Source organism: Calonectris borealis, chromosome 17, assembly GCF_964195595.1.
Source record: "Calonectris borealis chromosome 17, bCalBor7.hap1.2, whole genome shotgun sequence".
NCBI lineage: Eukaryota > Metazoa > Chordata > Aves > Procellariiformes > Procellariidae > Calonectris > Calonectris borealis.
Genome location: NC_134328.1, coordinates 11,173,597 through 11,189,412, shown reverse-complemented (window position 1 = coordinate 11,189,412; position 15,816 = coordinate 11,173,597). Strand labels below are relative to the sequence as shown.

Below are 15,816 nucleotides of genomic sequence, written 5' to 3'. Positions count from 1 at the left end.
AGGAAGTAACACTTAATAAAAACCATTGGCTGCAAGATTTCATAAGAGAGAGAGAAGCAGAGAGAAAGAAAGAGAGCTGTGCTGTGGAAAAGCAGGTGTGATTCATGAATAAACTGTAGTTTGCAACCCTATGGGATACTGATGAAAATAGAATTTTCACAGACATGGATAATACAAGAACACAAGACACTTTTTCACAGGTAAAGGCAGAAATTGTTATGGCTTGCGTGAAAGTGCTATTTGTTGTGCGTAACTGAAGAGATGGCATATCAGAAACTGAAAATGACTTTGTATTTTATTGGCAAGGAATTTGCAGTAGATTGTTTAATGTAATTTATTATTATGTGGTATGACTTCAGACTGGTCTCATATATCAGAAAGTGTTTGCAGAAGGTGTGTATGAAACAATATTTTTCTGTGCTTTATTCTTAAGAAAGTTAAAATGTGTGAGTTTTTCCTGATACAAAGAAAGGGACAAAGAGAGAAAAATCAGTCTTTCTATTGCCATGTTAGAAAGGATTTATTAATACTATATATTATCTGCACTAAAAATTTCCATAAGGTAATTGGAGTGGAAAAAAAGTGGTTTATATTATAGGCAGATACAGTCTTTTGATAATCATACTGGAATTTGAAGTGATTGATATGCCAGAATTAAATATACATCAGCTTGCAGCACTATTGAATTTGTCTGAGAGTGCCTGCCAGATATATAGTCGTAGCATTCTGCTTGCTTCAATACTTGCATGTTTGGAAGTCTGTTGTCTGGAGAATTAAGCAGTGGAAAACTCCCCTCTAACTAGGATAGCTGATAGCATGTATTGGCGGAGATTCCCTGGTGTGTGACCTGGAGTAAAGAGCAATTAGGAGAAAGAATGATTGTGTTACAAGAAGGTGTGGTGGAGTGGTCTGAGTCAGTCCTGGGCAGCTACCGAGGGTGACTTGGCTAGCAATTAGTGCGTGCTTTGAGCAGAATGTGAGAGCTGGGCAGAATCCAGCCCTGTTTGCATGATTCCCCTTTTTCACCGAGAAGTACGAGATGTTTGTTGAAAAGATTTTTCTAGGCAAGGCTCTAGACAAACCCAGAGCAATTTCATAAATCAGGGTGAAACCTTCTTATTGCTCTTTGGTTTGTCAAAGAGGAAAAAGGGCACTGGACAAATTGCTGCCTTTGGTTACCTCCATACAACATCAACCTCCTCGGCCTTTGCAGATTTTGTGGAGGGCAGTGTAACAGGTGATCCAAAGACAGAGTCATTTAGCTTGACAGATAGTAATAGCTTCACCTGAAGTAATAGCACCTGAAGTGTAATAAAATTGCAGGTCCCGTCTGCCACTATTCAGTATAATGACATGCTGAGGTGCTGGGATCTATTTGGAGAAGCTGTGGATGACAGTGGTGTTGAAAAGGCACAAATCCAGTCTGGAAGCGTTTTCCCTTTTCTTGCTGTCTACAGCCCATGTGTTTTTTGCTTGGCATAAATGCACAGGTCTGAGTTGCAGCTTATGAATCATTGCTCTTATTTCTTACTTCAGGTACCACTGGGGAGGTCAGGGGCAGCACAGATGTGGAAATAACCAAAAGTTTGTTACCAGAAAGGGCTTACATGAAGGAGAATCAGAAAACAGGAAACCATAACCAGATGGTGCCACTTTTCCCTTTCTTTCAATCCCCAAGGCCTGCAATAAAGCATATGCACAAAGCTCAGGTTTTACGATCACCAAAATATTTGCAAAGCTAAACTGCACCTGAGAAAAATGTGCGTCTTAAACTTTTTGTGAACTCCTTTTAAAACTTGACTATATGTTTTCCTGAGGCTTTTCATCTAAGTCTTCTGAGAGCTGATAAGATCACAGTGCAAGGTGGAACCGTTGTAAGCTCTTTTGCTTTTTCACCCTCCTTTACTTTAATCAACGACTTTAAAGTACTTTATCCCCATGGCTTTCCTATACAATTTTCATTAGACTTTTTGTTAAAGGCCACCTCTCTTAGGTGATTGATTTTTTTATTTTTTTTTCTTTCCCCCCTGCCCCATCTTTTCCAAGGTAGCTTAAAGCAGATTTTCACTGTATATTTACCAAGGGATCAAGTCCATTTAAATAAGGCCAAATGATTCCATATCTTCTGATATGTACATTCATGAACATGAATATCAGGAGCAGCTCTGGTAGCCTCTGAGATGGGCTATTTTTTGTTAGACTACAAATCAGAAATCTGATGTTCTGCTGGTCTATCGGGGCTTCTAACGACTTGACTATACATATTGGGTGGTCAGTACAGCACAGATGTGGATTCAGAAGAATCCGGTCCTTGCGGTTAACATCAAAGGTCAACGAGAGCAGAGGACTTGCGAGACGGTTCAGCTTTCTTGGTCTAGCTGGTGTTTTGAACCTGAATGTTTGTAGGTTCTGCAGAACTGCTGGATGAGATATGCTGTATAAGCGCATATTACTTTGAGACTGCACCTATACTTAAAGCCAGAATCACTTGTAGGCAGACTAAAGCATCAATATGGAAACAATGTGGGAATCAGAGTTCACCTTCCCTCGATCCATCTAAAAAACACCTCAAAGCTTGGGAATGTATAAGACAAGATCAAAAGACCCAGGGAGGCTGCACTGAACATTCATGTGTTTGTTACTTAGCGGGAAGTAGCCCATTAAACAAAGAGTATTAGAAATGCCCATAGGACAGGAATGAAGTACATCCTGAGGTATGTCTTCCTCATCACCCATACAAATGTGAAATCCCTCAGTTAAATTTCCTGCTACTGAGCCATTTGGAGCTCCATCTGCCTTGTTTCATTCTCATATTGTCCAAGTTCCTGACACTGGGAGCACAATGAATATTGCCAAGCCTCTTTTTGAAGGGAAATTATTTCCTGAGTTTAAGAAAGGACTTAAAGACCCAGCATAAATAGATGTCCAGCTAACCAGTCCTGAGGAAGTTGACCTTGCTTGGAAAATGTAGTGTACTTTTGTAGGGAAGTATTACGAACATAGCAAAAACATTTATACAGACAAAGATTATATTCTGCTAAATCTGTCAGAGTTTAGGAGGAGAGTGGCAAGGAGAAATAGCCCCTTTTCACCTAAATATTTTGCTAGGATGATTTATTAACAAACCAGAATCCTGGGGGAAAAAAGAAGTTAGGTCAGAAATGATACATCAGCAGATGGACGCTCGTTGGGCTTTTTTCTTAAGCTCTCAGACCTTGTTTTGATTAGAACATAATGAAGAGTTTGTTCATTAAATGTTCCAGCTAATTAATGTAAAATTCATGGAGACCCTAGATTCTCAGTTAAATGTGCATGAAATCAGTGTTGCGTTCTCTGTATTGCGCTTCGCATTTTTTGCTTAGCAGGTGTTAACTAATATGATCTAATAAACCTCAAGTATAATGAAATGAGTCTTGTTCAGCATTTAATAATTTTAGCAGCCCAATTCTTGCTTGAACAAGCAAGACGTTAGGGCACAAGATGAGATTGTAAGCCTGTGAACAGACAGATGCATGCTTTTCTCCAAAATAATTAGATGTCACTGTTAAATAGTCTGGTAATCTTTGTTTCTTTGCAAGATTAATTGGACTATCATGTTAATAAGCAAATATGATAATCCTCAATGGTTCTAATCACTGTGGATTATTTTAATTACTGTAACTAAAGGCATAGAACATTATTATTTTAGTAACAAGCTGAAATACTTCTATATGAACCACCTTCTTTATTCTATTTCAGTCCATTTTGTGGTATAGCATTAAGTTATACCTCAATACACCAAGAAATTACTAGGTAAATTCACACTTAAGTATTGTTTTGAAATCAGGTATCATTTCGTATATTCAGGACACGTACTGCATATTTCTGTGGTGGCAGGGCACTGAAATCAATGGGAGTTTTACTCTTGTACTGAATGTGCTTAGTGTAAAACTCTCCCTGATTGCTTTTGAAAATCTCATAATAGCTACTTCAAAAGCAAACTGCCTTTATTTAGGTAATTCAGATTGCACCCACTTAATTAATTTCAACTGACAACAGTGTTCAGCAAGAAATAAGTCTCTTATCACATAAAAATCTTAATTTTTTAAAAAAAGGATTCACTTTATTTACATTTTTAATGTAGTTTGTCTTTGTGTGGAGGCCAATGTTTGGAGGAAAACAAAGTGACAGTGGAAGAGGATGTAAACCTCATTTAATAATGACACACAAAAAAAGAAAACTGAACGTGTTGGCCGTTCATTACACAAACCATTAGTACAAGCTGGAAACTAGTTCATACTGGGAACTCCTGCATTTTTGTTGTGGTGCCTGCCTCCAGCCTTTGTAATACCAATTGTAATGTAAAGCGTTCCATATATGTTCTCCCTGCCCATTCACTCTAGCATTCTGATCGGGTGTACTTCTAGCATGAATGGGGCAGTTGGCATTTTAATCAATGCAATCTATAGGAGAAATGGAAAGGTTTCATTGTTCATTGTATGGTGCGTACACTGAGGTCTCTCTCTGTAGATACATACATACATATACAGGAATATCTCATGGTGTGTCAGTGTATGACTGTAGCCACACCAGCACTTCAGTCGTGCACTTTTCAGGCATAGACAACTTACTATCATACCTAAAAATTCTGCAATCTCAATTTCTGTTTGGAGTACTACCTGCAAAGATATTTTGGTAGGTATGTGAAGAAAATCACTAGCAGGTAATTGAACCAAAATACCATGTTAAGATTACTTGATTTAATATTGCACCTGCTTAACATGAAGTAAGCGAAGCAGCAAAATCACACAATCCATGAATTTCAGTAATACATCATGCTTTTAAATAGCTGAAGGTTCTCCCCTATATTTGTAAGCAACTGGACTGAGATATAAAGGAAATGTGAGCGGAAAACTCATAAAAATACTATTCTGAGACGGCTGTGAATTTTTATTTGAAGATGTAGAAGTGTACAACAGTGTCTTTATACTCCAAGATTGCCCCTTGGAAACATCCACCTTAACTTTAGTTGTCAGTATACTACATAAACTCAGTAGACAATTAGCACCTAACAGGTGTGGAGTGGAAATCAGAATGATGATTAATGTGCTGATCATATTTGATCTCCATTGGTATTGAAGAACCGAAGCACCATAGGCTTGGCTCTGCACAGCTGAGGACATCCCCTTTTCTGCCTCAGATTGCCCAGGCCCTTGGTACAAGCCAGGCTGAAACAGGACCTAGGATGTGTGAAGTAGAATTTGGAAAGTGTTGTTGTATTGCTTATGCAATGAGGCTTGCTGCAAAAGGTTTCTCTGTAGGTCTTGCTCTTTGGTACTTCATCACGATGGTAATGCTGAGGCTGTGTAGTACCCAACCAAGCACTGTCAGTTCTGGTAAAGTCGCACATGGTCTCCTGAAAGGAGGGGTTTTCAGGGAGCATCTCTGCATTGGGAATAAATTCTCATAGGCTGGATGAAGCTTTCTAAAATGTTTTACATCTCTGACTGCCACTTTCAGGGAAAGTGATGCTTTGAAAAGCAATGAAACCATCTGTTCTTTGCACTCCGGCTTGGACTTAATTAAAATGCAAAACAAATGTGCAAACTATGGGTCAAATAAGGAGGAGGTTAGGTATGGCCCAAACCTAGTAAGGCATCTATCAAACTACCATCCAAGGCTTTTGCATCCCACAGTGTCCATAAAGCTTTTTGTTTAATTCTTCTTAAAGATGCTCAGTAATGGGAGATTCCATAATCTTTCCTAGACAGCTCAGTGGTTACTGTTATCCTTACTGGTTTCCAAACATCTAAGCTGAACCTCTTTTGTTGTAATGTAAATCGTATTTCTTTTTATCCTACCACACAGGCAGCAACCTGCACCTTTCCTTTTTGCAGCAGCTATTTATATACTTGAAGACTTCTCTAGGCTGTGAAATCCCAGTCCTTCCTCTCTTTCCTTGTAAGTTGTGTTTTTCCAAAGCTCTGATTATTCTCATTCTCCTGTTCTGGACTCCTCCAACATGTCCAACACTTTTCTGGAGACATGGAAAGCTTCACACACTATTCCAGCAGAAGCCTTTATCAGTGCTGAGTTCTGGAAAGATTACTTGTGTTTTGCAGACTGTGCTGCTGTCTATAACCTCCCAGTGGGATGTTCGCTTTTATTGCAACAGCATGACGTTGTTCACTTGTGTCAGTTTGTAAGCTGCTACAACTTCTGGGTCTTTTTCTGAAGAAAATATGTTCCTCAGCCAGTCCTTGTGAAGCTAGTAATTCCTGCTGAACTTTTTCAAGATTTTTCTTCCATTTGTTGAATTGTGTATTATTGCTTCTCTCATTTGTCAAGCTTGTTTTGAATTTGAATCCCCTTTGCAACTCGCTTGCAGCTCTTTCCACCTTCGTGTCAAAGTCTGCAAATTGAATAAACAAAATCTCTAGTCCATCATCAGATCATTAATGAAAACACTGAATAGTACAAAAGAAAGTCAGTCTCCTGTGCAACACTACTCCATTTATCCTTTGAGTTTTCACTGTGAAACTCCGGTAATTACTTTCCGAGTGTCGTTTCCTGACAAGTTCCAAGTGCTGTTAGAGAGGAGGGTCCTGCTGAGAACATGCCGGTCTGTTAAGTGGTGATCGAGGGAAACTAAAGAAATTGGTTCATGTGAGACCTATAAATCATCAGTTTTTCCAGGGAACTTCAAGAAATGTTTAGGCATGGAGATTCCTTAATATGGTGATATTTTCAAAACTGAAAGTAGGTAGACTAGTTTGTATTGTATGCTGTACTATATACATGACACTAGGCACCAGTTTATATTTTAGGTTCCTAAATATTTTTGAGACTAGCTCTTTGAGATTTTTTGTTGTTGTTGTACTTAATCACTGTTTACCTTTATACCAATAAAAAAAAAATTATAATAAAATCTCTTTGGGCTCCTCCAGCTCGTATTGAAAGGGGCAGAATTTCCAGTGTTTTCAAGGAAATCAAGCTACTGTTTGATGAATACCTTCTTCTTTGAATAAATGTTGACAGATATTATTCAGCCAGATATAGATCTGAACAAATAATGCAAAACATTATTACAGATGGATAATTTATTTGATGAATAGCAATTCTGTTTGACAAATAATATTAGTCTATCTCTATGACTGGCTACAAAAGATGGTATTGCCACATAAAAATATCACATCAGTCATCTGTATTGATAGTTCATGTAAATTACAAGTGAAGGCTTTTCAGATACCCCAATCATAGAAGACAGCCACTCCCCTGTAAATATATGGGAGCACTCAGTACACTTTGGGCCAAGTTCAAACCTGGTAAAAGCGAATACATTAGGAGATGAAAGTTGATAACACCAGACTGGAACTTTTAAGGCAACCAGATTGTGTTTGTTGTCTTTAAAATCACTTAAATGGCATGTTCAACATGCAGGCAGAGTGCAGTTCAGCATAATATTGTGAGGAAGACAAATATCCATAGTAAACTAAGCCAGTGCCTTTGATTTAAAGAAAGAGGGGGGAATTAAAAAAAAAAATAAGTGTTTTCTTTAAAAGCACAGCTTGGAAAAGGAAGTTGCTACTTGAAATTTCATCACAGGTCAATCACCGCATTATATCCTGGCACTTATTTTTAAGCTTCTGCACTGTACTTACTTTGCAGAAAGTGTTGTGCACTGTAGCTGGAAGGCACTGAGTCAACAGAAAATCCCCAGAAGACTTTACCTCAAAGTCCTTTTATCCCGCTGTTCTGGATAGAAAACAAAATCTTCTATTATTAAAAGCTGTATTTAAAAAATGGGACTCCAAAATGAATGAAAATATGACCCTATGCTGGATAAAAAAAATGTCAGGCATGTATGTTAAAACGGTGTATTTCTTTTTGTGTGGACAACAATAGCATTCAGTCAGATTTATGCCCAGAAATTAATGAGATCTCTGTAAAGCAGTATGTAGCCACTACTTGGCTCTTTCCTCTTGGATTGAGCCCCCTTGTCCCTTGGAGCATCGATCCTAGCAGTGCTAAAAGGGAGATGCTACTGTGGAGTGTAGAGGATGACGAAGAAGCCCTCTTGCTCCAGCCTTCCCTTCTGGGTCCCACAGCAGCCAGGAGCTGGTTTGTCTCTTACTCCTTGCAGCAAGCAGATGAGAATGTTTAACACTGTTAATGTTTAATAAGGACAAGTGTAAGGAATGCTTAACAGTGAAAAGCTTGACTAGGCTTGAATAAAAATTTCTCCTCGTTTGTACGGGGAGCAGGATTTCTGCATGACTTGGTTTTGTTGTCACAGGAAATGATAGAGCTCGGTGCATATTAGCTATGATCTTCGCCTAAGTAAACCTGAAATAATGTCTCACTGAATCGTGCCAGTATTTGTAATAATTGAGATCATATGTATAGCTGACTGACAGCCAGATTTCTTGCTCTACGTCTCCATGGGTGTACATGCACACATTCCAGGAGTCTTTTTGAATTAGATTGCTGTCATATTATTATGATTCAGGTAGGATGGTCCACAGAATAAGAATAAGCTGAGCAAAAGCCACATAGCTCTAATTCCTCTGTAGGTAATGGAGAGAAAGGGTTGTTAGATAATGAGACAGGTCTTACATGAGGTGAATTGCCCAGGTATCTCCACTGACTGCATAGGAGTCACAGCAATCCTGTGGTCGATTGGGGAATGTTGAACCAGTGTGTATTAGAGGAGGAGAGTCAGAAAGAAGAGACGCAGGAAGACATTAGCCTGTCTTATCCTTGAACGGTTACCCGTGTTCTGCATGCCTTTTGCTGCTTTGCTCAATCAACTGTAAATGACTCTGATGACGTGGCTTTAACCCCTCTTTCTTGGTTGATGCTCAGAAGGTCTGGGGACCTTTCTGGAGTCATCAGAGTAATATTTCCACAGCACGGAGACTACATGCAAAACCTTCCACACCTCTTAGGGCCTCTTGTGAGACTCTGCTGGGTAAACGGAGAGTGGCAGGAAGCTCTGGAAAGGGTCATGTAGAGTACTGCGTTGGCAGCTGCCCAAGAATAAGCCAGAAATCTTGCACCTCACCACTAAATGCATTTTATACCATGTCTAGGCCAAAAATATAAAAACCTCACCCTGCAGAGTAATGGATATAAGGAGAATGCCTGGAGCCCCACGCTCTTCCTTCAATTGTGAGCGTTGATTTTTCTTTCAAATCACTTGCGTGGCTATACTGAATTTTGGGTGGAGGACGAAAATTTAATCTGTATTAAACAAGCTTCTTTAACCTGGCAGGTAAATGAATGCATTATTAATGCAATCTCATGTATTTCCTTAATGTGCATGCTTTATAATAGAAACATTTAATTTTTTTTCTAAGTTTTGTTATTGAACCTTGTATAAAAACATTCTGTTTGGTTGCACCAGTCACATTCTATTAGGCAATTTAACACGATCTGACTTAGTGACATTTCAGTGGATAATATGACAAAAATTGTTTCTTTTTAAGAAAAAAATGTAACCAAAACAAACACAAGAATGAGTATTACAAAAATTGTGACGTGCTGAGAGAAAAGCCCCACAGATACAAAATGATAAAGGTCAAGACATGTTACTCAAGTCTTGTTTGCAAGTAAAAATAACATGCTAACATGTGGCTGTCAAAAACCTAAGCGAGCCAGACAGACTTCTGACAAATAATTTTGACAGTTCTCATAAGCTGAAAAGTGCCTTTTTTGCCTCTCTTGTCTTTTGAAATGTTTCCCTCCTGCTTACAGATGTGCAGAGAGAGAGAGAGTTAACAGAGATACTAAAACAACAGGGTGCTGTTAAAAATAACCTGTACCAAGCACTGTCTTTTGTGTGCTCTCTGGGGAATGCATTAACTGTCAGTAGTCTAACTTACTAACTAACCTTCCTGAATTTGCAATATACAAAATGATTTGTTTCTCTTTTACAAACATTTTTCTTCATATATTATTAAGCAAATTAAGAGATGTTCCCTGCTGTTTTAATGTCTTGGGCAGAATTTCATTCTAGTCTAAAGGAGACTTGGGTGAAGGTAAGCGGAATGAAGAGTTGAATACTTCACAGAGCCAAAAATGCATTCCCTTCTGCAATTTTTTTTTTTTTTTTTAAAAAAAAAAGCAAAAGAAAAACACAGAAAATGTCTTGGTTTTGGTAGAGATCTTGTGGCAAGGTTTCTTAGTCCTAGATAGAATATTTGGCCAGAAAGATAGACCTTAAAATACCCAGTGCTTGGGGCGCTGCAGATTATGGAGCCTGCTTGCATGAGAACAGGGATGGTGACCCAAATCACCTATATTGTAGAAAAAAAAAATTCAAAGCCTCATATTTTTCAAGTTGAGATTTTCATTTTCTTGGCCACTCTTAGGAAGCATCACTGCAGATGTGCACGATGTAATGTGTAGCTGGACAATACCATGAGATTCAAATGAGAACTGAGCTCGTTCATTGAATTACTTGTGTACTGAAATGAAGGAAATAAACACTTCTCTTGTTTATGTTAATGAGACTGGGCCTTTGACATAAGGCTATGATGTTATCTTTACGTTCTCATTGTCATCCTGCAGCAAAATCTTTGAACCCTTCTCCATACAAAAGGGCCTAACAGTTGCAAAAATACTATCCAGCTTCCTATTAAGAATTGCTGTCTTGTATAAATAGGATCTTGCACTTTAAAGCTGGCAGAGCTTAGCCTTAAGGAAACTATATTTTTCAATTCAAATATATCCATATTCTTGTTTGCTTACATAGAGTCTGTTCAGTGGGGAATTATCTTGTTAAGATCTAATCGTATACAGTGTATGTGTGGTGTAAATATATGGCCGTTTAAAATTCAAATACAGAATGTGGAGGTCATTGTAGGAACCTTCTGTGCCTCAGCAAGTGTGAATGAATTATCAGACTGCTTTCATTCTTTCCTCACTGTTCACATTACTATTTGCAGCTGGGAGCTATGCCATAAGTTACCTTTACATTAGCATTGAAAATTCCAAGGCTTTAAAACCAAAATATTTCTTCTTCTTTTACTCTGAGTTTTATTTGTAGGCTGTAAAAACATACAATGTGTCCGTTGATCAGAAACTGGTTGAGATGTTAGAAATTTGGTAAGCTAAAGTGCGTTTGGTGTAGTGTGGCTCAGAAAATGAGAGAACCTGTGGATTTACTGGTCCCTGACCTCTGTGGTGTGACTGGTTATTTTTATGTTGCCCATCAAACTTGTGCCAGCTGACTGTGGTGCTTGGATGGGTGGAGAGGACCTTGTTCTGCTGCAAGGCTGTGTTGCTGGGGTTTTTAGCAGAGAAGCTGCTATATCTGTGGAGAGCTGTAGGCGTAGGTAAAGCAGGCGGTGGTTAGGACAGGAAGGTGCTGGGGGTGGCAAAGAAGCTGCAGCCCTGCTGCCTGCGCTGCCTGCGCTGCCTGCCTCAGAGGTCTGGGAAGCAGCTTGGTGGCTGCTGCTGGGGGTAGCAATCACGAGTCTCAGGCGGCAAAACTGGCAGCTCTCGGGAGTCCCAATTTCTACCCACCCTTGCCCTCCTGGGCAGCAGACCTGGCTCTCTGGGGATACCTGTCTTTTTCCTATGGCAGGAACAGCAAAACCCTCTCCAGGTTTTGGTGCCCTGTCCTTGGGGTAGCCAAATTCAGGATTGCTTGCAATGCTGAGATGCTTTGAGCTGTCTTGCTCTGAACATGTTAGTCCCCACAGCGGCTCCGGCAGTAGGGGTGCAGGGGAGGCCCCCTTCCCGATCCCCGAGACATCTCTCCTGCCCCTTCCCCTTGCTCCTGCACAGCCGGGGCAACACTCCTGGGGAGGGCTCTTCACCTGGATGTCCACGAGGAAGAGTTTTAAAACTCCTTCAAAAGATTTGAAAGAAAGACTTTATTGTAGTAACTTATCTCTTGGTGGTGAGGTCATTCTCCAGGGGGGTAGGAAACATTGCATACTGTAGCTAACTGAATATTGTAGCTAAGCTACTGGATAAAAAAATCATGAGTTCCTCAGTTCTGGTGGTAAAATCCACACACTCCTTCCAAATTCCCAATTCTGCTACTGTTGAGGAATGGATGTCACAGAAGGGAACTTACTGGTCTGTCTCAAAGGCAGGTTGTTTATTCCTTCTACAAAGTCTGTGAAAGGCACTTACCAACAGTGTAAGCGGCTGTAGTTCTGCGTCTCTGGTTACTCCACTTGCCTTTTCTCTTTGCTTGATTCCTGTTGGCATTGTAATCCCCACCCGGTTCACTTAAGAGTGACGTAAATTTGTGTGTAAGTTTATTGACAGTGCAACCTCCTTTTTTGCTAAAAGTGTAATGCTGGCTTTTTAATGTGTTTAGATGAGTTCATGTGACAGCTGTACCTACTGGTACCAACATCAATTTTTCCCCCCTTCACCCTGAAAATTTTGAATGGTCCTGATTTTGGCTTTCATGTTGTATGCAGTACTTCAGACTAAGGGTAAGACACAGGCAAGCATGCAAAATTGATGTTTTCACTTCTTGCCAGATTTTCTAACTAGAAAAGATTTCCTCCTGGCAGTTCTATCTCCAGATATTACCACCCCATCTTCTAAAATTGTAAAAGCCCCTGTATATTTGATATCTTGTGGACTCTCACCAGGTTTCAAAGGGAGATTGTATTTGCTGGGCAGGTTGTCGATAGAACATAAAATATGAATGAAATTGTAATTTTATGGCAGATACCGTAGCTGTAACTGTCACAAGCACTCTGTATCCTCAATAGCCAGATGAAAAAACAGTCTCTAAAAATATTTGATTGACTTTTTTTCCAGTTAAGCCAGGAAAAAATCCTCAAAATTATGAACATGGTGAAAAATAAAGAAGTGAGCATTGAAGAAGCTTTGCATTTGGCACAGAAAGAGGTGTACGCTGAAAAGGTAAGGTCAATACTTTGGTCTATTTTGCAAGACATTCAAATGTATAAGCATGTTCTAGAAAGCCTGGTTGAGGATTACGAGCAAGTCTGTATTGCTTTCAAAGATGCAGCCCCAACTTGTGCAAACATATTCACTCCAGTTTATGACCAAATATGTCAGGTTCTAATGGCTAACGCTACCTGTATCCTGTGTAATGGATATCCCGTGTAGATGCTGCAGCTACACTGATGTCATTACCTGGATTAAGCAGTTTAAATCTAGATCAGATATATCCATATGAGTTTCATTATTCCGAGTGCAGCATCAAGTACTGTAACAATAAATGTAAGGCAAAATCCTTAGGCTGATACTGTGAAGCACCTCAGGAAAATGATGGATCTAATCTCTGAGGGGTCTCCTAGTGTTGGGTTGTCTTTGGGGCATGACTGGTCACTATAAGGGTCTAACAACTCAGCGTTATGCATGGCCACAAGAATGGCTGGCTACAAAGTGCAAAGCCCTGGCCAGTGTGACTTCAGTTCTACCATTTCCTATGGTTGGCTCTCAACTCCTACCAGGCAAAAGTAGAATCAGTGTAAAGGTGGCTTAAAACTGTTTTTGGGTCCTACAACAACATAGCTTTGCGGAGCATAGGTCAACGGGACAAAGAGATCTAGTCCAGAGATTTCTTCAGGATAAGATTGAGACACAAAAACTTCATTTTTCTGCTGTTAAAGCCTTCATATCAGAAGTGGATCGTTAGCATCTTTCCATTTTATAGAAAGCATGGAAGTTCTTTCCTGAGCAAAGTAGAAGTTGATAATGGTGAGTGGAAATAGTTTGAGAATGAGGAGTATATTAATTGTGTATATTAGTACATCAGCCTTGTACTCCCCTCTGTAATCCCTGTCCAGTATGTCTCTCATTGCAATCTCTGTCCAACATCACCTCATAAGTACCAGCAGAGAATTCTTTGGAGAATTTTTCACTACCTATTTCCCCTTCTGCTCTGGATTTTTGAACCAGCCTTCCTATGGGAGCATCTCCAGGAAACAGTGAAATCTTATGATGTGCTAATGTCATAATCTGAATTTTTTTTGCACTGCAGGAGCTGACATTGATTTTGAGATAAACCTGGAGCTTTTTGGAATTTTTAAAAATAACTTTCTGAACTGCTTATTAATTTCTTGGCTGGAAAGAAGTAGAAGGAGAAGCAAAAATAAATACCAATAAAAAAGCAGCGCAAATTTTGCAGAAGGGCTGCAGTCAACAAAAATATTAAACTCAGCAGTTTAAGACTACATGGAAATATATTCTCAGAGTAAGAAGAGAAAGGGTTCCTTTTCTACTTCTGCTGCATTAAAGATTTTGTGATAGCTAATTACTAGAACTAAATCAAATTTAATATAGCTGGATCATGACCTTCTCTCCCCTGCATTTTCCTGAGGATTATAAAATTAGTCATTTTCCATACACACACTAAGGGGACCAGATAACAAATTGTATACTTTCATATAATAAGAAGGAACAAAGATCTTCCGTTCTACTGCACCACATTCAAGGGTCTGTAAATATTTTTCTTTAAAGTCACATATGGTTCTTGTTTGCTACTTAGTCCATTTAATAAACCGCTGTACTCATGTGTTTTGAAATGTGTTTAGTACAATTTCATGGGCTCTGCTCTTCCCCTTCCTGTCTTCCTGCTTTCTGCTCTCCCTTTCACCTCCCATCCCAATCTGTGATCCCTTCACTAGTTCAGCAGGAGTTGCGGATATTTTGTTCTTGTGAAAATCAGATCAGGAGGATGCTTCCATGTATCTCCACGTGGAGTTCTTCTGCAAAGCTTCCAGCGCTATTTGAACACTGTTCACTGAGGGAGATTTCACGAACACGACTGGATTTGGGTGGATAAAAAAATAACAGTGTGGACATATTACTGATTTCTGTTCTATTTTTCAGGATTCACAAGATTTGCTAACTGGCTCACAATTTAACTTCAGTATCTACAAATACAAACATTATCGGTGGCAGAAACGAATTTTGCAGGTAACTTTAAAAATTCTCACTTTTGAAGAAATGTATAAAAAATGTAAGATGCTTATGTTGCTCAACAAATGTTATGAGATAGCTTAATACATCCTGTGGTTAAGCAACCTATTAGAGAAGTACAAGACATCAACCAACTTTCTACCTTTTACACCAAAAGTATTCTAGGGGTAATATCTGAAAATCCCTCTACTGAGCCCCTGGCAGGGCTGTAGAATGGACTTGATGATCTAAGAGGTTATTTCACCTCTAAAAAACATGATTCATCACAAAGATGTTTGATTATAATAAGCTCTGCCTGGGAGTTGTTCTTATTAATTAGCAACAGTAAATGCATACAAGTGATGTAGACATACTTAAATACCTGTCCCTTTTGACAGGTCATCACTTCAACTGTGATCTTTAAAACATTGGGAAGCGATGTTCCTGGGGATACGCAGAAGGTTCCTTTGCCAGGCTATGCACTTCATCTCTGGTTACTCTGTCCTGTGAATTCTTTTTTGACATTATGAACCCTTAAGGCTTTATTGACTTGCTGTGTCATAATGGGACAACGCTTGAATGATATTAAAGCAAACTTCTGTCGATAACACCTGATGGTGATTTCCTGATTCCATGAAGTCAGTGACAAAGGTTTCATGTTGTTTCCAAGAACCTGGATTTCACTGAATTTTTCCTGCAGTTCGGACAAAATTTCATAATGAGCAAGTCCAAGTCATATGTGCTAGAGGGTGTTTTTTTGTTTACTACATCTCAATTGTAGAAAGTATAATCTCCTTATTTCCCTCAATATCCACCAGTATTTGGAATTAAAAAATTATTTGTTTAGACATAAAGCTGATGGAAAAATGGAGAAAGCCATATTAGGTGTGGAAGTTATCAGTTTGGCAATCTGGAGTAGTTTAATTCCAGTTG

The 15,816-nt window shown here is 39.2% G+C and overlaps 1 protein-coding gene across 1 annotated transcript in view; it reads left to right on the top strand.

Moving 5' to 3' along the window:
* Positions 1–15,816, top strand: part of LOC142089725 (uncharacterized) — a 40,685-nt gene continuing 24,869 nt past the window's right edge. Inside the window, exons 1-3 of the mRNA XM_075166560.1 lie at positions 1–200; positions 12,772–12,876; positions 14,815–14,901. Coding sequence (XP_075022661.1) covers positions 165–200; positions 12,772–12,876; positions 14,815–14,901 — 228 coding nt within the window. The 5' untranslated portion in view covers positions 1–164. The remainder of the gene's footprint in view (positions 201–12,771; positions 12,877–14,814; positions 14,902–15,816) is intronic.